The 23659-nt window shown below is 40.9% G+C and overlaps 2 protein-coding genes across 2 annotated transcripts; one reads left to right on the top strand and one right to left on the bottom strand.

Annotated features, from left to right (window-relative positions):
- Positions 1 to 1293: 1293 nt before the first annotated feature.
- On the bottom strand, positions 1294 to 8068 carry TMEM41B (transmembrane protein 41B). Its single transcript, XM_032949094.2, has 8 exons — positions 7483 to 8068; positions 5615 to 5752; positions 4846 to 4963; positions 3792 to 3920; positions 3561 to 3654; positions 3349 to 3453; positions 2764 to 2902; positions 1294 to 2459 (listed from the first exon to the last, which is right to left on the bottom strand). The coding sequence occupies exons 2-8, from the start codon at positions 5727 to 5729 to the stop codon at positions 2290 to 2292; spliced, it is 870 nt and encodes a 289-aa protein (XP_032804985.1). The 5' UTR covers positions 5730 to 5752; positions 7483 to 8068; the 3' UTR covers positions 1294 to 2289.
- On the top strand, positions 7716 to 21646 carry IPO7 (importin 7). Its single transcript, XM_032949092.2, has 26 exons — positions 7716 to 7734; positions 8312 to 8422; positions 10310 to 10391; positions 10647 to 10800; positions 11128 to 11286; positions 11521 to 11677; positions 12019 to 12108; positions 12295 to 12389; positions 12734 to 12818; positions 13100 to 13234; positions 13577 to 13676; positions 13879 to 13955; positions 14345 to 14461; positions 14569 to 14658; positions 15152 to 15317; positions 15790 to 15950; positions 16153 to 16281; positions 16486 to 16552; positions 16675 to 16800; positions 16935 to 17032; positions 17139 to 17234; positions 17762 to 17982; positions 18513 to 18727; positions 19223 to 19429; positions 19604 to 19720; positions 19857 to 21646. Exons 2-26 carry the CDS (start codon positions 8339 to 8341, stop codon positions 19952 to 19954), a joined length of 3126 nt encoding a protein of 1041 aa, XP_032804983.1. The 5' UTR covers positions 7716 to 7734; positions 8312 to 8338; the 3' UTR covers positions 19955 to 21646.
- The last annotated feature ends 2013 nt before the right edge of the window (positions 21647 to 23659 follow it).

Below are 23659 nucleotides of genomic sequence, written 5' to 3' on the forward strand. Positions count from 1 at the left end.
GTTAATACACATACGGCTGTAAATGTTGTGGATTTACTCTCCAACACACCGGTGGGCTGAAGTAGTAACTAATTGGCGTTTTGCTTACGTGAAAAATCCCTGACTCATTGGCTGTCGGGTGAAGGGTTACGACACATTTATACTTATGCAATCTAACCCAAAAACCTTAATATTCGTCGCGAAAGATAAGTGTTAAACTGACACATACGGCTCTTGAATTGATCAAGGTTGTAATGTTTTGTTTAAGATTGGAGAGAATTCCAGTGGAGCAGTGGAAAAAAACAGATGAGTATTTCGACCTGCAGTATATGGATGAGACGATAGTACGTCAGTCTGGTGTCGAAGCCCTTTGCATATTAAAGCTTTAAATGTGTTAAAATTGGTGGGAGACATGTAGAAGCTTTGAATGAAAATTTTCGTTATAATTTCTCCCTATTTGTGGGGGTATCTAGAAACGGGTCCTCCTGTAATTCATGGCAGTCATAAAAACGGCCCTTGGTACCTACAGAGTACTAAGAAATACCTTGTGATTAAAGGACGGGACAGTCGAGACATTGTTAGGCCATATTTGGTATGTTGAACTGCTTGTGATATACAGTACATTAATATTGTTACCAATAACAATAATGCAAACAATGTACCGACATTACATTGTAGCACATTGATCAAAGCCAGAATGAAATGCATTTTGCAAATACAGTAGCAGATTATTGCACAGTATATTTATAAATATAGGTGGGTGTCTGGGGATTATATAAGGGCATATTTTCACACCGAATGCAAAACTATGACAATAGTGCACTTTCCTACACACATGCAATTCATCTTGCAAGACGAACAGAGGACCATGTACCCGTGCAGCATTCCTCAACAAGTTCAGACACTCCGCTCATTGACATTTACACATGACTTTAGGGACAATTTCAGTAGTGTCATTTTCAACTTGTAAAACGTGCAAGTGACTACAATGGATTTGAAGCATAGCACTTGTACAGTACATACATTATGCATGCATGCACCAGTCCCACATCTCTAAAACAAATACAATATAAAACTTCCAGTTTTTAACCCTAACCCAGAATGACAGTGAAACAAAAATCACAAGATAAAATAACTTAGAGCCCTTTGTCAATCGACTGCTAGATGGTCTCCCCACAGTCACTAAATAGAATTGTGCACAAATTATATAAGCATCTTAGATAGCATAAGTGTTGTGTGATTAAACGAGTCGGGCAGCTCGGATGAAAAAACAGCATTGGGTGTTGAAGAAAACCAATGCATTGCACTTTAGTGTCATGTCTCTTTTCATTTAATACAAATATACAGACATGTATTGCTGCTGTCAGGTATACAGTACACAATGAAACGTACTTGTTCATGTGGAAGATTTAATTTAACAAGATACAGAATAGGTCACTAATGTACAGTATAATCAAAGCAGAAAACTATGCATAGGCTATACTTAAGTATTAATGTGCATTATTTTATGTCATTTTTTGTACATTTCTACACAAGTGTGCAAGAAATTATACATTGAACATTTACAGTAGTACATTATGATAGCGTGCAAGAAAATGTAATTCAGTTAATTAACTTGAAGTCCCATTTGTTGTTTAAATCTTACGAAAATATGTTCACTTGTGACAACTTATCAATTCAGCGATACGCTGGGATTTCTTCACTGCATTAAAACACTCGTTATTTACTTCTGAAAGTCTAAATCATGGCATTTGTAGATAATACAACGCAAGACAAAATATGTTTGTTGACCTATCAACAAACATGTTAGTATTCAGATAGTACACCACCAGTCACAAAAATCCACAAGTATTCTTATCATGGTACTCAAAGCTTTTAAAGAAGCTTAGAAATCACATTTATGAACTGAAGATTATTTTAATAGTATAAGTATATACCTTTTCTTAAAAGTACAACAGATGTGCACATTTCCTTGACGAATATGAATTTAAAATGTACAAATATATCACATATAAAAGTGGTAATATTTGTTTATAACGCATGAATAGTAACATTTTACACACCTTAAATAGTGCCATACAATAATTAAACAGTGTTTATAACAATGCATTATTGCATTCTAATATTGGACAAAAATGAGCCCAGAAAAACTGTTAATTGGAATAATGAAAGCTCAATGAGACATTTTGCTAAACAACTTGTGGATCAAAGAAAAAATGTTTAAACGGATTTTTTTTTTACTTGTGAATATATGCCATGTTGGCCTAATGAGATTGAAGGATATTTCATTTGCGAAAGGCAGTTGTGGTTTCACTGAAATTTCTGTTTCAGCTTGTTCTTCAGAAAGACGGGCAAAAGCGAAAGCCCAGCAAAGAGCATGAGCACCAGAACAGAGTTCCAGGAGACAGCGTCGCCGGCCGTCGTCAGCTGATACAGGGTCGTGCCCCCCTGAATTGCGATGAATGAAGGTGGTGCAACACCTAAAAGACACCATCAAATGAGAATGCTTTTCTATTAAAAAATGTATACTATGGTTGAATATTTAAACAAGCTTCTCTTGCATATCACATTTCAACATCATAAATACAATGTTTATTTGAAAAAATATTTTAGGGTATTTATACTCACAATTTATCCTGATAAAACACATTTAATGGGTTTTACGAGTTATAACACAACTTTGAAATAAGAAAATTCACTATTACTTTAAAAAACATTACCACTAAAACGATCTCTCAAGAAATGTCACGCTTATACTTTTACATTTCCAAGAAAATGAGTTACCAATGAATGTTCCAACAAAAAACACGCCAAGTGGGACATTGATGACTGGAGAAGTAATGTTAATGAACCAGTTCGGCAGGAAGGGCGTGATTCTCAGGAAAATTATGTAATTGAGGAGATGCTCCCGATGTTTGTTCACCTGAAAGTAACAAGACAATGTGGTTATTCCTTGACTTAAAGCTTTCGTGACTGCAAGAATTAATATTCTTTGGGTCTTTCGGTAAAGTCACGTAGATAGGTAAAAAAAAAGTAACAAAAACTACGTTTCGATCGCAACACAAGCGGTCGTCCTGATGTATACATATTTTCAGGACGACCGGAGAGAATGTGTACATCAGGACGACCGCTTGTGTTGCGATCGAAACGTCGTAGTTTTTGTTATTTTCTTTTAACCTATCTACGTGACGTTACCGAAAGATGCAAAGAAAAATGTGATTAAATAATTTTTCTCAAAATGAAACCGTAAGCAGTGTTTATAAAGCCGTTATAAAATAATTACGTGTTGTGTTTAATTAGATTCGTTTTACATATTAATTATGAACATGTACATTTGGATTAAAATAGTGCCCATAAGGTAATACTTACATTATCTGACCATGCAGCAGCCTTCTCTGAAAGGTACTTGTGGACAATTGGCCGACCAACAAGATATGACAGCATGTAGCAAAAAGATGCACCAAGTCCGGAACACTATAAACGAGTACATTCATATATTTCATTATGGTGCTTGCAATTTACACATACGACAATTGGCATTTAACACTTTTTCAATAAAAAAATGCTTGCAAAAGTCTTACCAAACAAACCAGCAGCAAGGCCAAGGGGAAAGGATAGAGAAATCCTGAAAGAATACTGAGGAATATAGAGCCTGGAATAGCAAATGTCTGGAGACTGCAAATATGTAAGTCAAGGACAACACCACATTTGAACACATTTAAAAAAATAAATGGTGCTATAATTAAAAGCATGTTCAGGTGTTTGCAGTTTAACGTTCAAGGCACAATTTGCTCGCATATGAAAAAGGATACAAAATATATGTTGAAAAAAATGCAACCATGACTTGAACGTAAAATGTTTCTTTGTATTTTGACAAAACTTGGCCAAGTGCTTTTGCATCATCCATATCCTTGGGAAGCTTGATCTTTCCTCTTTCCTCTCTGTGGAAAAACAGTTTATAAGGAACACAATAACATGTTTATATAAATAGTACATAAAAAACCTAGTTAAAATATATATTTTTGATTTATTCGAGGGACACGAGTGTAAAACAAAAGAGAATATGTATACCGAGGACATTTAATAAAGGCAGATGAGAATCAAATACAATAAATGAAATGGAAATTCAGAGCAGGTTGGAGTGGTTTTAGAAAACTAGTTGACAATGACAGGTAACATGCCATTGTGTCTAAATGATATTTGCAATCAACGCATATTACCCATGATGACATGAATCAGAAACATGGACATTGAAAAAGAAAATGGGATAAAAAGTTAAAAAGTACACAAATAAACATGGAGGGGTGCATGCTTGGAATAAAAATCACAGACTTAAAGAAAATCAGGACACAAATGCGAATTAAATACATCATACTGGCCGTTAAGGAAAGTAACACAACATTAGAAGGGTAGTTGATAAATGAAATTGCTGATGTAACAGCAGCCAAAGGAGAGAATATGACTGAGAGAATAACCACCACAGACACCTAAGATTGAGAAAAATGTATGTACAGGAACAAGATGGATGATGGTAAGTTCATTAAGGGATCGTGACTGTGTGAGGACTTCATCCAGTAGTAAATAGATATTGGCTGATGATACAGTATATTTAAAGCCACTAAAAAAACGTATGCTCTCATGTCCACCCTTAAGACATTCACGACACCCACACGTATATTAAACACCAAAAACCAATAATGAACAAAGGTCTACACTTTTTCCTCATTGACCGTCATACTGTGTGGTTAGTACTTGAAGAAGTAAGAGGCGGGATATGGAGCATGATATTGCATTTGCTAAAACATTCTAATGTATTGTCTTGATATTGCAGATTTGCCCAATGTAATTGGCACAAAAGTCACCTACTCGCTCAGCTGTGGGAAGTTAATGTAGATGATAAACATGATTGCTGCAGCTGTCAGGAAGATCAGAGCCAGCAAGAGCAGCGGCTTCTTTGTAGAGTCCACACCATCTTGGTTATTTTCTGCACACACACATTACATTAACAATAATGTAAAAAATGACAGTGGAAGCATCGATAAATAGCTATTAATTGGAACAAGGATGCCACGAATTAGTGCCATCTCTAACATAAACTATGTATGAACCAGAGTTCAGAGTCTTCAGACTTAAATGAGCATGTAAGTCCCTAACCTGTCATAGCTTATATGCTAGGGCCATTTTCCCCAAGTTATAGCAGTTTCTCAAGGCTCCATCTTTCAGACGGACTCATAATTGAAATATTAAGACTAATTCAGCTAATGCTTATTTATTTTTGGGAGCAGGAAAAGACTCCGATATATTTTTACAATCATATTTTCTGAATGCACAATGGCAAAAAGCTTGAAACAGCTTGACAGCAACTCCCCTACTCAATTGACAAATGACCATATTGACAAGTTACCAATTGTGTGAATTAAAATATAGCAGCATCCTCACCCCCACCCACCCCCTTTGGTGGCATCTGTACAACAGATCCCAACTCTCAAGTCTAAACTAGCCAATGTCATGCTCCACCACTGATTTTGACATATCGACCACATGTTTCGCATTGACCACATGTTTCGCATCGACCACATGTTTCGCAACTCGAGCTCTGCGTGAGCACCGAGGCTTTTGCGACACCGTAACGTACGTTTCAGGGCTGGTGAGAGTCTCCCATCGGGATGGGAGTTGCTCTGTGCGACCCTGCTCCTGGTGCTGCTCGTCCTGCCCTGCTGTGCTCCAACCTCGGCCTTCGCCATTCCCATAGAGCTCGGGTCTCCTGATGCACCTAGTGAACAACAATTTAGTTTAATGTAGCATTTAAATGTGACCGCATCACGAAACGCTATGCAGAAACAGGAAAATTCGTTTCCTTAAAGGAAATGAGTCCGAGAAAGCAAACGTGAGTAACCGTTACAGCACAGAACTTTGTCAATTCAATGCTGAAGGCCTCCCAATATTGTGTTGGCAATGGGATTGTTTGGACATACTTCCCCCACATTGGTCATTGCAGATTGGTGAAGGGGGATGCCTAGGACCAGCTCGGATGTCAGTAAACACCGATGTTAGCGCTTTGGTTATTTCGGTAAAGTCACGTAGAAAGAAAATAAATTAAATAGAGTACGACGTTTCGATTGCAACACAAGCAAACGTCATCAGGTAGAACTAAATTTGAGAGAGACAAAACACAGACACGGAGACACACAGAAGCAGAGAGAGCCAACACAGACACACAGAGAGAGAGACACACAACATAGACACACAGACACAATGATGTTAACCTTGTCCAGGAATCAAACTCATTCACCGGGTTCACAGTACCACTGCTCCACAAATAACACGTATTCTGTACTTTTCATAAAAAAATCCGATGGTGCTGCTACTATTGTTTTTTCAGATTTGGTTTTGGGGCTCCCGGGTTAATGAGCATGAACGCATCATTGGAGACCACAAAATGTGGGCTTGCTGCCATGATGTAATGGTGCACATATTGCACTTAATTTCCAGAGGTCACCGGTTTGTTTTAGTTGTCGAATACTGCGCATACACGTACAGGATTTTTTTGTATCTCCCATAACACTGGACTTGTAATCCAGAGGTCCCTGATTTGATCTCTCAGTACGGCAGTTGAAACAATGGGAAAGTTTCTGAATTCTGCCCGCCCGTCCACTCGACAGCAATGGACAAAATGGATTTTCACCACAATCGTAGTGCTATCCAACACTTTTAAGACATCTAGGGTGCGACCAGTTGAATAAATGTTGATGACAACACGTTTTTTTCACATCTGTCCTTTCACATAGGTCTCTACACATAAATAAAACATTTCATCGCATTGGCTACATGCCCTTTTGAGTGTCCATTACTTGAGCAGCATCGGTTGAACGCAAGCTCGAATGCTCATGAAGGGGTCAGATATGCGAAGGGAACGTCTTTTTTTTATTTAATTCCGTACTAATAGTCTCCACAACGCCGCTAATGATGAATTTGATGTTGGTTTGCCCGGTGCTTTAAGGCCACGAGCCAATGTTATGTAATACACGTGTGACCACGAATTGAAATATAGAAACCTCTGATACCGAGCACCACCTTACGGAAACGCGACTCAAAAAAGCGCACCCACACGAACCACCACAGTCATCACCACACACAATGTAACAAACAATTGCGTTCCAATAATAATAATCATCGTCGTCGTCGTCAACAGCCACGGTCGATCCACTGCCGGATCAAGGCCTTCGCGAAGCCGCCATCTCTCAGGCTGGACCCAGCGCTGGAGTAACAATCCACCAAACAGGGGCACGAGAGGACTTCATCGCTCCGTCTCCTCGACGCGACGACGCCCGTACCTCTCGTCGACGTTTAAAACCCCCACGAGTGCCGAGCACACGCGAGCTAAAGGGGGCCTATGTTAGAAAAAAAATGAAAACGTCACGCGGAACAGCAACGCTTGCCATGAAAGATCGAACAGATAAAGCGACGACACAGAACGCATGCATTTAAACACGGAGAACTCACCTTTCGCTGGTAGGAAAGAAGAATTCCACACCCCCCCCCCCCTCTCTCTCTCCTCGGGTTTCACCTTCAAGACGAAGCGCGGAGAAGCCGTGCGAGCGACTGGGGTTCGCCTCTCTTGTGCCGGTGAAGCTGACCTCTGACCCCGTCCCACCCTCCACCTACCCCCGCACGTCACTTCCCCAAGGGCTCTCGCTCTCTCTCTCACCACTTCTTTCACTGCCGGGTGAGGCTCAATGTGTCTCGGTGGTGGTGGTGGGTAAAAGTCTGAGCACGCACGCACGCACGCGTACTTACGTGGCAGTGGGGAGGCCCAAAGACAAAGATACTCCCCACCGCCGTGTGGCCTGAAAACACACAGACTGTCGGGGAAATTGCGTTGCTGTTGATACGAGTAGCACCCATTGAATGCTGGCACGGGGCACACACGATGCGGTCTGGGGGGGGGAGAGGGGGCAGAACCACGCCCGGCCGCCTTTGTCTTCCCAGTGACGATATTTAACTACACAACCGCACAAGGGTAACTCATTTGAGGCTGAGTCGACCTAGGGGAGGCCCCAGTGACGTGGTCGTCTTAAGGTTTACGACGGTCTGTATATATTTATTTTACGACGGGTCGTACTACATATGGGGGTGGGTGGGGGCGGAATTAGGGGGAGTGTGCCGTAAAGCTCATGCGCATGCGCACTAGCGGCGCGGTCGAGGGTTCCTTTTGGCGCCGGGAGGCCCCGCGTGTCGGAGCGAGCGAGCGAGGGAACATTTAAAAAAATATATAACAAATAATTTAAACTTAATAACAGCGAAACATCGAGACGTCTTTTTGTTCATATAGGACGGCACGCAGAGAGAGAGAGAAGCGATGGATCCCGGACGAATAATCGAGGCGCTGCGGGGAACCATGGAGCCCAGCCTGAGGCAGGCGGCCGAGACGGAGCTGAACCAGGCGAGTCCGAGGCGTTGGGCCCAAGCTGCGCGGTGTCGCCGCCGCCGCCTCCTCCGCGTAGATTCGCGTCGTGATAAAAATATATATCGGTCGTGCCTTTTTAGCGGTGGCGTGGGCATTTATTTTGGTCGTCGACTGTTAGGCACAGCGTTGTCCGTTGTTCGGCGGTGGTTTGTTCCGCGGATCGTTTCTTTTGTGCTGTACGGCGTTGGAGGGGTTATTTAATTCATTGACGTGGAATGTGAGCGTGGTGGTGGTGGGGCCCACATGGTTCTCCGTCTGCCCCTGCGTGCGACCGCGCGACGCTAATTCACTCGGGTGGGTTTTGTTAAAGATGTACGGAATCTCAATTGGATTAGGCGTCGTTTAAAAAAATAAGATCCCGAGTACGGTATGTTGAGTGCGGTGCTCTCAAGCACGTGGTTTTGATGCGTTTCATTTGGTTTCGGACGGATTGTGAGCAGCCTATCTTAAGTGTGTGACGACAAAACACGACTCGAGTGAAGATTAAGGGCTTTGTACTGCAGTACAGTATAATATCTGGTTAAAATTAATAAACTAGAACTGAATTGGATTTAATAGCAACGCCAGCACACGCCGAGAGGGAAACAATACATTTTTGAACTTGTCTTCCATTTCCTCTATACACACGACCACGTCTAAAGAAAGTATCCAACGGCAGAGCCGAAAAGCAACGGCGAATGTACATACAGATAATAAACTGAAATTAAATAAAGACTTCTTTTATATTGTGCCACCCACCCAGCTGGTGCTGTTTCCCGCGTGGTAGCGAAAGGAACTCTGGGGCGAGAGTCCCTCCCTTAGCCATGTGGGCGATGCCCCGCATCTAATTTAGTTCCAGTTTATTTTAAGCAGTAGATCATATTGTACAATGAGCGCGTACTTGTGGGAAACAAACTGCTCGAATACTATAATCGTGCCACGTAGATTGTAATGCGTAAAATTGTATTTGTAATGTTAAAACAATCATCTGGACGCTAACGGGAGCCCCCGAGTCGCGCACATTTTAACTGGGAACTTGCGGGCGGATATTGGTTGCTTAAATTTTATGCTGACTTAAAAAGTTACGCTTTTCAACACTCCGTTCGATTGAGGACGGTGCGCATATTCTAGTTAGTGCCTGCCCAGCCGTTGGGTGGATCCGTCAATAAGATGTTAACTTACTCTTTGGGCCTTTCGGCAAAGTCACGGAGCTTTAAGTCAAGATTTAAGACCTTAACTGTTGGCCTCTGTAATGATGCGTTCCGGTTGGTGCTAATTCTTCTTGCCGCTGGAGACGTGATAATCAGCCGACTTTATCTTGGCCTGGCCATGGTTTGAATTTATGGTCTCACAACTGGTAGATTTTTAATCTCCGGCATTTAAATACAGTTTATTTCTAGATTCTAGCTGTATAGTGCAAAACCTCTGAACGTTAAGGATTTCCAAGGTGAACGTAATGTTTCCCGCACTTCCGATTAGCACGGTTGGCTGCGGTACGGTGCGAAAGAAGTTCAACATAAATACATAATATTGGATACGATTAATGATACAGAAATGTACAACGTGTCGTTTTTTAGATGTGTTTTTTAGTCTTTTTCGTCATTGTGCTTTTTTTAAAACTTAATGGTAGTGCTGGTATTTTGGGCATAATTGCTTAGCTGTCACAACAAGTGAAAAATTATACTGTTATTCAAGCATTAATTACTCCACATGGCTGGCTCATGTTAGATAACTTATTTTTGTGTTCCACAAGTGGAGATGCAAAAATGTAAGCTGCTTTTTTTCTGAGACTAGCTCAAAAAGCTATGGTCGTCAACTCGCTAAGTATTTTGGTAAATTTGTTGCATCAGAGTGCAAATACGTGTCATTTTTCTTTGCTTGCAGGTGCACAAGATCATCAGCTTTGCGCCGACACTGCTGCAGATTGTCATGTCTGAGAATCTGGATATGCCTGTCCGTCAGGCAGGTGAGGTACACGGTAGACAAGCTATTATTTACAGCAGATGAGATGTGAAACGATTGTAAACTTTATCAATATAATTTACAATGAGATTCCCCCTTGGTGTGTTGCGAACTGCAGTGTTTAACATTGTAAGTTAATGTAAAGTTATTACAAACGACTCTGTTTAGGTTTTTCTTTCACTGTTTAATCTGTTGAGATTTCGTTTTTAGAAAAGGTGTGTGTGGGGAGAAATCGACTGACGTAAAATATGCTTTGCAGGTGTGATTTACCTGAAAAACATGGTGAGTCAGTTTTGGCCGGACCGTGAACCACCACCTGGTGAGATCATGCCATTTAACATCCACGAGAATGACCGTGAGCAGATTCGCGGCAGCATAGTGGAGGCCGTCATTCAGGCTCCGGAGCTCATCAGGTAACGATCTTTTGTATTCAATTGATGGTTTAAGTACTTTTTTTCCATCATAGCTGCTTAATTCGCATTTCCGATTAGCATGGTTGGCAACACACGATGCAAAAGGAGTTCAAAATACATACAACATACAATTGTAACTTATAAAAATGTGAGTTATGTATGAGCTAAAGCATAATGCATTGTCTTCGAAATAGAAATTTCAATTTGAAATCAATTACAGTAATCGTTCAGTTCTACTGGGTACCCCACTCTGAAATGGTATGTTCTGAGTTTGCTATGCCACATGAACAGGAAAAAAACTACTTGTGTGCATTCGCCCTTCTGCAGAGTGCAGCTCACCACGTGCATCAGTCAAATCATCAAACACGATTACCCGGGAAGGTGGACAGCTGTCGTGGACAAGGTTGGATTCTACCTGCGATCTGATAACAGCGCCTACTGGCTGGGCAGCATGCTGTGCCTGCACCAGCTTGTCAAAGCTTATGAGTAAGTCAAGAATGCCAGGGAATGGAAACCATGGGGAAATTAAATAATAGCAGCCATCAATTGTCTTGCCAGATAACGTGTCTATATTATCTACGATTATTTGAGATTTGTTTAGTGTTTATCTGCCCGCATGCTAGCAAAGTTATGCAAAATGCATTGCGGGGAATATATTGATGGCATTTTTTGTATAGTCCCTAATTTTTTTATCCAAATGTTATTTTCCTGTCGTACAAGGTACAAGAAACCGGAAGAACGAGGGCCATTGCTGGAGCCCATGAGCCACTTCCTTCCCACGCTGCAGGAGCGCTTTGTTCAGCTGCTCAACGACGATTCACCTTACTCTGTACTCCTGCAGAAGCTGATCCTTAAAATCTTTTATGCGCTCATGCAGGTATATTTTCCTTAGCCAGACAATATATAGAATTGTTGCACTAGCATTGTATAGATGTGCATGTTTGAAACGATTAGTAGACATGGGTTAGAGATTTTCGTTATACATTTTTGATAGATCTGTGTCTTAAATGATTGCTATTTATGAATGTTTATTACAAAGCTGCTTCAGGAGTGATGTATAACACACAAACGGCTTGAGCAGCTTCTGGCTGAATGAAGTACCGTCACTGGATAGTATCTGACCTGAAATGCAGCTCTTAATTTGAAGGGAACCACTAATATCAGAATGATGTTGTATACATGGTTTTTTTATATTATTGTTGTGTTGATCACTTTCAGTTCACACTACCTCTGGAGCTCATAAATCAACAGACCCTCACTCCCTGGATGCAGATTCTTCGCATTGTGGTAGACAGAGAGGTCCCTGCGGTAAGTAAAAATAGTAAGTGTTTGTGCAATAACTTTCAACCCAAAACTATTTACTGTGCTAATTTTGTCGACTCAGTTGAGTGTTTAATTAAGCTTGCAGTATGTATAGTGGTCTCATGAGCTTTATATACGTTCTGCGTGATTGTTCTTGATTTTTTTAACCCTCTTTCCATGTTAACCTTTTAGGAAACTCTTCAGGTGGACGAGGAGGACAGACCAGAGCTCATATGGTGGAAAGTGAAGAAGTGGGCTCTGCACATCCTAGCCCGTCTGTTTGACAGGCAAGTACACAGCCCTATCAGTGTTTGACCATTATGAATTAATTCCACACTTAATGCATAAGCTGACATTCATTATCTACCTTTTCGAGGTACACGGTTTTTGTAGTCTTCTTTAATGACGTATGAAGATATAGGCATCCAACAGGAAAATAGATACAAATCATGCAGCTTTAAAAAGATATATATGCTTATCAAGTACAGTATATTGAGTATTCTGCAATATTACACTTGGGAGGTGTAGAAATGTTGACACTTGTGGGATTTGTCAAACTAACATGCATGTTTAAACTTGTGTTGAATAGTCTGCTACATCTTATAAAAATAACTGGTTTTTGTTTTTGCAGGTATGGCAGTCCTGGAAATGTGACAAAGGAGTACACTGAGTTTTCAGAGTTCTTCTTGAAGACCTATGCTCTCGGCATTCAGCAGGTAAAAATACACTTTTGTAAGGTGGCTCTGAAGATGAATTCATACTAAGTATATTGAATTTGTGCTTTCAATATTATTGCAACTGAAATGATTTGAATACCCAAAAGTAAAATATTAAGGTAAATAACATACAAGCCAAAACGTCTTTTTTTAACCAATTGTACTTGAGCAAATATTGAAAGTATTTTTCTCTACGATAGTTCTGTCTACGAGATGTTTTGGTTGGATTATATTAAACTTGCGCTGTCAATTTTTCCTGTCACAATGCCATACCTGTGTAGGTGCTTTTGAAAGAGGTGGATCTTTATCGGCAGAAGTTCTACATGGCTCCACGTGTGTTGCAACAGTCACTCAATTACCTGAGTACAGGTGTGGCACATGCTGTCACCTGGAGTGGCTTGAAGCCACACATGCAGGTACATTTTTGAGGAAGAAATTAGCATGGTTCTGTTAGTAGTTTGTAAGCTTTTCAAAATGAATAGAAACCTATTAATTTATAAATGATTTCTTTGGATGCGGAGTGATGGTACAATGGTTAACGTGCTGCGCTATGAACCCGGAAACCTGAGGTTGCTTGCCAGTCACAGCTAACCTTTTAGTCCTGTTTCATAATATTTAGGAGTATTTTAACCGCTAGCTTTGTATTTGCAGTAGGTTAGTGTGTTCATGAAGGGTGATTAATGTACAACGTGCATTACATATGTTACTGTTATATTTGCATGTTCAAGGGAGTTTTTTTATTGTACCTATTTTTGTAGACTATCGTACGAGATGTGATCTTTCCCCTGATGTGCTACACGGATGAGGATGATGCTTTATGGCAAGAGGACCCATACGAGTATATTCGTTTGAAGTTTGGTAAGAAAAGGTTAGGGTCACGATGGATAAAGAGGCCTATGATTTTACATTGGCCAAGTTATGTGCTTTCTGTAGCACAGAACCATACATCTCTGTATTATCACTTGCATGCGCATTAATTGTACATACCTGCAATCTTGTTTTATTGAGAAAAAAAAGCATGTGTATAAATTGACGTACTTTTTCATCGTCTTTTATATAGATGTTTTTGAAGATTTTGTCTCTCCAACTACGGCTGCACAGACTCTGTTATACACTGCAGCCAAAAAGAGGAAAGAGGTAAAAGAGGGGGGGAACTCTGCCTCTTCCTGACACCTGATCTGTTGAGTTCTTCTTCCTTGCATATTGTCCTTCCCCTTTACGGAGACCGCTGCATCTACACACTTCCAGCAGGAAGTCTTCCACTTGACCGTTATAATACTATATGGCTGATGTTTCCATGTGATTCCTCTGTGCTTGTTCCTCCACTCAATCGGTCCATCTATTTTCAGCCAGCCTCTACTTTGGTAAACGTCTGGATTCGTGTTTGGTGCCATTCTTGTGACAATTTCATTCCTCGATTATTTCCATTTGTGTGTGCAATAGTTAATGCATTTCAGTTCACATAAGAGTAACGTATTTCAAGTGCAAAATGGATCGTGTGAATAAAGTGGGTGTCTGGATTGTAGGTTCTGCAGAAGACTATGGGTTTCTGCTACCAACTGCTGACAGAGGCTGCTGTGGATCCACGTCAGAAGGATGGTGCCCTACACATGATTGGTCAGCTTGCTGAACTCCTTCTGAAGGTAAGCTCGATAAATATTCCCACTTTTAAATGTCAACATGTAAACTGCATTCCACATTAAATGTTTATTTATACCGAACTTTATGTGGGTCTTGTGTCCATTCATAGAAAAATGTTTACAAGCATCAGATGGAGACAATGCTGCAGAATCACGTATTTCCTCTGTTCAGCAGTGAGCTGGGCTATCTGAGGGCCAGGGTAAGACAACATTTTACACATGCACGTTACATCTGTTAGTCAAGTCATACATGTTCACTCACACTGCACTCAAGCATTCAAATCTTGAACTGCTCCTTTGATGTGTATTTGTTTTTTTTATTTTATATATTTTACATTGTGATTATTAAACAGTATAATTTTAGAGCCAGTTACCATATCCCCAGATTGAATCCAGTCCCATTAGATCTTGGAAGCTAAACAAAGTTGGGCCTGGCTAGTACTTGGATGGATGGACCACCATGCACACACCGGTTTCATATGGCTGTTGTGACTACATTTTGGGCAGTAGAGAGCAATGCAGCAAAATCCATTGTTGTACAGTGCATCTGTTCTTCCTGTTTTCATCATCCAATTGACATAATTTAAGTATATATGGATTTTTAGAGGTTGAGGAATACAGTTGTGTTCATACAAATAAATGCCTGGTTTCTTGTGATAATTTACAAGTGGCTGTTGGGTTGTCTGCATGCAGGCTTGCTGGGTGTTGCACTACTTCTGCGAGGTGAAGTTCAAGAGTGATGCCAACCTGCAAACAGCGCTGGAGCTCACACGACATTGCCTCATTGAAGAGAAGGAGATGCCCGTCAAGGTGGAGGCAGCCATTGCTCTACAGGTGCTCATTTCCAACCAAGACAAAGGTAAAATTTGGATTGTGCATGTTTATTCGGAAATCTTTTTGTAAAAGTTGAACAGTGTATTGGCTGGTAGCTTGGTTGTTTGTAAAGAGTGGTGATTCACAACCGTATGTCTAACCATGATTAGTAAACAATGTTTATCGGCAGGTCAATGTAATAAACTAATAATGGAGCGTACATATTATTTATGACTGAGGGCCATATATGGTGTGATGTACATATTAAGGGCTGGAGGAGTCATTGACTTCTGATGAGAGACCACAGCTTTTGCTGGATAGTATCTGACCTCAAATGTGGCTCACAGTACAAAACAATTAGAAATATGCTTCACAACAGTATATTTAATTATTTGTATTTTAACCAAATTCAAATTACCAACAATAACATGCATCTTAATGTCCTAATGCACATACAATAGACAATTGTCTGTTATAATGGTTTGCATAACGCCGAAATGTCTACTGTTATACACCAGCCAAGGACTACATTAAGCCGCATGTGCGGCCGGTGATGCAAGAGCTGCTTCACATTGTGCGGGAGACGGAGAACGATGACCTCACCAGCGTGGTGCAAAAGATGATCTGCGAGTACAGCGAGGAGATGGCCTCCATTGCTGTAGAAATGACACAACATCTGGTGAGGCTGGAGCTTCATTCATTGTGCAAGCTTTGAATACACGGGTCCTAATATAAAACCAGTACCCAGAATTTGTATTGTTACTTTTATCACAACTTTATATTCAGTATTCACAAGTTTAATATTTAAACCAAAATCACCAATGTAAAGTCGGGTTATAAATGATGTATTTTTGAGATTTCCATGGTTTTTCCTCTTGCAGGCAATGACATTCAACAAGGTTATCCAGAGCAGTGGAGATGATGAGAACTCTGATGACAAAGCGGTAACTGCTATGGGCATCCTCAATACCATCGACACCATCCTCAGCGTGGTAGAGGATCACAAGGAGGTGGGTAAAAGCACATGTCCGCTGTGTCCGTGCTCTCCATACATGCTGATTAATCTGTCATGAAAATCAGCGTTGAAATATTGCGGGGATTTGGTAAAGACAATTAAATATATTTGATCATTAAAACATACGTTTGTATTTAAATTGTACAATGTTTATAAAGTGAATACGAGAGCTTTTGCAACCTCAGGTTTATGATTACAGATTACACAGCAGCTGGAAGGCATTTGTCTACAAGTGATTGGTGTGGTGCTTCAGCAGCATGTTATTGGTAGGTCACACTGCATTTTATTTCGTATCTCTTCCAAGCACATAGGTTCATGGTTTTGTGTTTTAGTTCATTCTGATTATCATTGTGCACAAGGTATATTTTGATTTGTGTTTTGTGTGTAGAATTCTATGAAGAGATTCTGTCATTGGCCTACAGCCTCACTTGCCAGCAAATCTCACCACAGCTGTGGCAACTCTTGCCCATCCTCTTTGAAGTCTTCCAGCAGGATGGTTTTGATTACTTCACAGGTAAATTGCAATTTAACATTTTCATTTACATTTTAGGTATTATAAATGTGTGTTTTTATTAAACAGAATGTATTGGGACACTGTTTTGATCGGATCCATTTGTATTTTTTACCCTTGCAACCTCTTGCACCCAGACTTGATGCCAGTTTTGCACAACTACATCACCGTCGACACAGACATGCTGCTATCAGACTCGCGATACCTGGAGATCATTTACAACATGTGCAAAAAGGTAGGAAAATAAGCGTAAACGGACGCATCACCTCGTTACAATGCTAAACCAGAGTCACTGGCTGCTCTGAATTCTGTAGTCCCTGATATGTGTCCATATTTCTTAGGTGTTGAGCAGTGATGCTGGGGAGGACACTGAATGCCATGCAGCAAAGCTACTGGAAGTTGTCATACTGCAATGTAAAGGACGAGGCATTGATCAGGTAACAACGATGCAGAGCAATTTATCGTGCTCCGAGGGATCTACGTACATATATTCAGCTGCAAACTAATAAATTCATTTAATTGTACGGAACTATCTGTACACACCAGAATTTGTTTTGCATGTATGTAAAAATTGTTATTGTGCTGGTACATTAATGTTTGGCAACTTGAGACTATTTTTGGATAAAAATAAGTTTGGAGTAATAATTGCTTTAACACAAACTTATCCATTTACAGAAGTAAAATGGATTGTGGCATCACAAGGCTGAGGATTTGCGATCGAGTGGGCATACCTTCATCCTGCAGTGAATATTAAAATGCCTCATGGTGTTAATTATTTTGTAATTTACATCAGCTGTCTAAAAAAATCAGCATGTGGGGAAAAATATGAGCAACGTAATATTTCTTGCTGCATTGTTTGAAAGGTGTCATTGTAGTTCAATTGCTGCTGCTGCTACTTGCTTGTCCGGTCTTCTATGCGAGTGAACTCTTGTGGTATTTTTCCGCACGGACCCGTCTCCCATAGGTAGTGCCACTGTTCGTGGAAGTGGTGCTGGAAAGGCTGACGCGGGAGGTGGTGTCCAGCGAGCTGCGCACCATGTGCCTCCAGGTCGTAATTGCTGCGCTCTACTACAACCCACCCATGCTGGTCGGTGCCCTCGAGAACATCCGCCCATCCAACGGCGCAGAGTCCATAACATCTCACTTTGTAACGCGCTGGCTCGACGACACGGACTGCTTTCTCGGGTAAGCATGGTTTGCGTTTATATTTTGTGTGTTTGTGTCAACTTAAATTATGCCAACCGAGATGGATTGGTTTTGTTGGCCATTTCTATGTTTTTTAGGTGACTTTTCCATAAAAATTAGTTTTGTGCACTTGGTGAATATTTCATGCTGTGATGTGGCTTAGAAACATGGACATTGACAAAATATGGAACAAAAACTTCTCAGTATGCAAAGAAGTATGCAGAGAAGCAGGCATAAAATTAATTGAAGACGTAAGGATCGCTTTGAGTAGAGAATGTTCGTGAAAAATATCTCGACTGTTAGTGAGGATTGGGCAGAACACTGCTTGAAGGGATGATGGCTGGTTGTCAAGACTATAGCATCAGAGTGGTAACTAAAGGAGTGCGTGCACCCAGGAGGGATGAAATTCGCTTGTGTGCAGATCTTAGATTTGATTGCTTCAACGCAAGACCATTAGATATTGTGACGGTTTGGGAAGTCCTTAATTTCTGCGGTGTATTGATTAAGGCTGATGGTGATGTGCGTGGCAGGATCCATGACCGTAAGATCTGCATACTGGGGCTGTGTGCGCTGATGGAGCTTCAGCAGCGTCCCGAGGCCGTGGGCAGCGTGGCCGCACAGATAGTGCCCTCGCTGATCCTGCTCTTCCAGGGCATCAAGCGCTCCTACGCAAAGCGGGCCGAGGACGAAGCGGAAGGAGACAGCGACGACGATGATGAAGACGATGAGGAAAATGGCGAGAATGGTAATGTCTTTCTGAAGGTTGAACAAAGATTGCATGGATCTTTTGTTGTAGCTTCAGCATAACAACACTGAGACTGGACAACAATGGAGGTCCTGAGGTGAAAGTCTTTGTTGCTGCTTTAGTTTTATACGACTAAAGCTGAGGAACCATACCTCTGGGTAATACTATGCTCTGGAAAGTAAAATGCACTCTCACAATTGTCTGGTCTTAATGAAGTTATATAAATGTGGTTACGGACAAACACCTACCAGATTATAAAATGAACCACCAGGGGGAAAACTTTTCCATCCTGTAACCCAGAGAATATGGAAACAATTGCTGTTGACAGAAAACTGATTGGAAACATTTAAAACAGAAAAGTATATCATCTTATAAACACATGATCTTATAAAATATTGAGGTGACTGTTTAATTACCAAAATGAAAAGTGCATTAAAAAAGCTTCTTGTTAATACACTTGGTGTAATTGCTTTTCTTTGTTTGCATTACACACAGAACTGGGTAGTGATGAAGATGATATCAATGATGAGGGTCAGGAGTACCTGGACATGCTCGCCAAAGCCGCCGACGACGATGACGACGATGATGACGACGATGATGAGTGGGAAGAGGATGAGACTGCTCTGGAAGAGTATACCACACCAATCGATGATGAAGACACTGGCATTGATGAATATCAAGTGTTTAGGGGTGTGTTGCAAGGTGAGATACTTAAATCACAACTGAAAATTGTCACTTGTCATAAAATTATTACGATTTTCATTAGCAGTGGTGATTAAGCACAAATAAAAACAACCTAACGCATTCACATTGTTTCACAACCAAATACATATTAATTGGTTTTGGCCATGCCCACTTGTGCTGTGTGTTTGACAGTCTTGGAGCAAAGGGAGCCAGATTGGTACCGGGCCCTCACCTCGCATCTGTCTGAGGAGCAGAGGAAGCAGGTGCAGGAGGTGTTTTCTTTGGCAGAACAGCGGAGACTAGCAGCTCGTAAGTTGTTGTCTGGACCATGATACTCTTCACGTAATTTTCTTAACTCTTGAACCATTGAATTACCAATCGTCCTTTACATGTGTATTTATATTTTAATAATACACATATACTGTTGATTTCCTTTTGTTTACAGAGTCGAAGCAGATTGAAAAGCAAGGCGGGTACCAGTTCCAATCCCACGTGGTTCCATCTTCCTTTAATTTTAGTGGTGGAACACCAGGCATCAACTGAAGCAACGCCAAAAGAAGACCACAGGTTTCCTCCTGGTGATCCCATCTGCCTGGCCAGGCGACCAGTTTGCCTTACAAAGTATAATTGCCATCCTTGAATAAAGGGACAGTGGAGACAACACACTTTTGTATTTTATCAAAGGTCTATTGTGAAGTAAATCCACATGAGGGCACTTCTGTTTAACATGCTGTAGCTGCTGGTCTATCCAAGGGGTTTCTTGTGATAAGTCGGACACTAACATTTAATCAAGCAGGCTGATGGAATGTTTAATTAATTAATCAGACGTGATTAAATTACTAGAGTTTTGCACTTTTATTAGCCTGATACGTAGTATGCTGAGTGTAAAGCAAAAGGTATGTACAATATTTAGTTTAATGCATTTTAGAAAATGTGGGTGTTTACATCTGACTGAATTGTGTACAACACCCGTTAAGAGAGCCAGAGTTTGGTTTTATTTTCCATAGACATACAGACATCTCCACTGTGGAGGCTTACGTGGGCTTAACATTTTTGCAACTGCGTGCATTGTAGCAACATACATCAGTTAATTCCAAATAGTAAAATGCAAACAAATCTAAAGCATGCCAGCATTTTGAATAAATTATAGCAGTGTAATAAACATTACCTTACTCCTGTGTCTACCAAGATAACATGGTGCTGCATTGAGCTGGTTTAACAGTGAAATCTATGCAGGGATAAAACTGGTGGGTACATCCCAGGTGTCTTGAATAATGCATAGTTTAAAATATCCATAACCTAGGTGTGTTGATACACTTTTGTATGCTACAATAGTTTATACAGATGCATGGGGAAATGGCATTATAAGCAGGTACATAAAATATTTCGTTTTAACAATGTGAATATTATACAGTACCGTATATACAGTGATGTTTTGAGCCGTTGTCTAATGGGAAGGTGTAGTCAGTATTATACGTAAACCTGGATAAATTTAAAGACCGTAAATGATAAATTGTGGAAATAGAAAAAAAAATCCAACATCTTAATCCTCTACCTTTTTTTAAAAAATAGAACAACACTTTGGATAGGTGTTGATTTGTACATACCACCTCAGCATTGATAGTGGAAAAGGTACTTGCAATTTATTTTAATTGGAAGAAAATATTTTAAGTAAGGACAGACTTGTTCAATTTTAACTTTCCTTTACCCATGTGTGAAAAAGTGCATCTGGCCAGTCAGTACAAAATGCAAAACATGGGCCCTTCGGCTAATTACTGCATGTGGCTGTGCTGTTAAACTTTGACCTTTATTGATTTTTAATTCCATGACTCGTTTAGATTAGACATCCAACAATTTTGCATTCGATATCCCCCACATTTTTCCCAAGAAAGGGGAATTAGCTAAAAAGGTTCCTTAAATTACAATAATTGGATGCATTAATGGGCGATATTTGTATATTATTTGTTGGATTAGTTACGTGCATTATGCAGTATATACACAATGCATACTTGCGCACATACTGTACTATACACCGATCTGCTGGAAACTGTTTTGGAATTTCATTGAATCCTTAACTTTCAGCAGCTCTATAACAGAAACAGATTCAGTCATGTTTTTTTTTATAATACATCCCCCTATAACTGCTGTCGAACGGGGTAACTGTACATAACCCACAATTTGACTGAATCGTCAGTGACGACTGCAGTGGTGTGAAAATAAAAGTTGTCGCCTCGATGTCAGTCATTTTTCTTTTTTGCAAGGGAAATAAGAGGGACGTTTCCAAGAATATGAAACATCAAGATTTACTAACGATTTGTGCACATGTGAAAGCAATTCATAATCGGCAAACTAATTTCCATGTACTATGCATATAGCTAAAGTTTTAATCGAAATGCCATTTTCCTGTTATAAACCGCAATTGTAAAATACAGCTAACCCACGTGGAATATTACACATGCACGTATTCCCTATGCCCACCTACACTCATTCGTGTCTCAATCATTTGCCTGGTTTGTGCAAATTTTGTGTATTTTATCTTTTAGTGCAATTCCTTCCCACTTCGTCAGGTGTACATATTCTCTTTTAGCGAGCTAAGACCCCATTGTGCGGTGGAGTTGGTGACTGCTTGCTGAACTACACTGTCAACCCAACCAGTTGAAATCACTCGCGACATCTGATGTCGACCCTGGGTCTTCACGACCCACACCTGACCAGCATGGCGAAGAATGATCAAGCAACCCCCCCCCCCCAGAGATGACAATAGGCTTTAAAACAGGTATTACGATGTTCAAACACCAAGGCATCGGGGCTGCATTAAGCCACACATTTTTGTGGCAAAACATCCAAGCATGCTCTGATAATATATGTATTCTCTTTGAAACTGATTACCGTAGCAGTTCACACTTGTGTTACAAGCCCATAAAGAAGGCTGTCTGGTGCAGGGCAATCCGTTTGAAAGACTACATATATTATCAGAGCATGTTTGTTTGATGGATGCACAGACATTTTCGGATGGGAGTCCTGAGGGTGGCCCTAAACAGCTTTATGTGTATCCAACCGCGTGGAAGGAGACGCGTCTGCTGAAGACCTGGATCTAAGAGCACACGAAGTTTCTTACATATTAAAGAAAACATGCAAATCCCAATCAAATCGACTGACGAAACAAAACCCACCTTTAAAATCATACGCGCCACTTGGGCAATCCCGTCACGTCCCCTCTGTCCGATATCGGTGAAAGTTGGCCGGCCATAACTTTGAAAGTCTTTTGGTTTTGCTTTATTAGTCATTGTTAACGAAGCTTCAAACTCGCATCGCACCGTGACACTGGACGTGGGGGGTTGGGGGTGGTGAAGGTGGGCGAGACCCTTGGGGCGAATCCTTGGCCATGGGGCAGCGATGGTGGCACGATGTTAACTACCTCGCGTGGTATACAGGAGGTCATGGGTTCGATCCCGACCCGGACGCCTGCTATATATTTAGAGTTTGCTTGTTCTGTCGCTCCCCATGCTCGCCGGATTTTCCCCCCTCCACATTTAGACTCGACATCACGCGTTTAAGAGTAATTTGGATGCTATAAATCTCCAAGCTATGACGAGCCACTTCGTTGAGCAATCACTTGTGGCCAGGTCGCTTCTAAATAACGGCGAAATAGCTCAGTGGGCCCTTACCTGGTGAAAATTTAAATAGTTTATTCGTTTTTTTTACCTCGACCGAGTTACCTACGCGATGGCCCCACGACCGCAGATAAACCATTCGGGTGGTGACGTCACAATCGATCATCGTTGGCATGGAGACACTTTAAGGGATCGCGACACCGTTTGCGCTCTTCCAAGCCGTTCGCTCTGACGGCTTGGAATTTAAGTGAATCTTGCGCCTGGATTGAAATCAATAACTTGGTGAATGCTGTGCTGGCAGTGATTCGGGTTTAGCCTCTCGATTTATGTGCGATGAAGAAGGGTCCATTGCCCGAAACGTCGCTGATTATATATTTTAAGAATACACGTACTGGACCGTGACCACGAGGCGTTAACGTTGAATGGAATTATCCGCACGTAAGGAACCACATTGTAACAACAGCTGATGTTACACTGTCGCACGTGCACATAAACTTCTGGGCTCAATGATTTAATCTGGTCTTTAACAGAGGAGGGGATGATTAGAATTATAGTATTTGTTTATACTGGAGGAATCCAATGAGCTAAGAAGCTCCTTTTCACAAATGTTCAGTAAGGGCAGGTCATAACGTTA

This window comes from Petromyzon marinus, chromosome 7 (genome assembly GCF_048934315.1).
Source record: "Petromyzon marinus isolate PM22_M1 ecotype Great Lakes invasive population chromosome 7, UKy_Petmar_22M1.pri1.0, whole genome shotgun sequence".
In the NCBI taxonomy this organism is placed as follows: domain Eukaryota; kingdom Metazoa; phylum Chordata; class Hyperoartia; order Petromyzontiformes; family Petromyzontidae; genus Petromyzon; species Petromyzon marinus.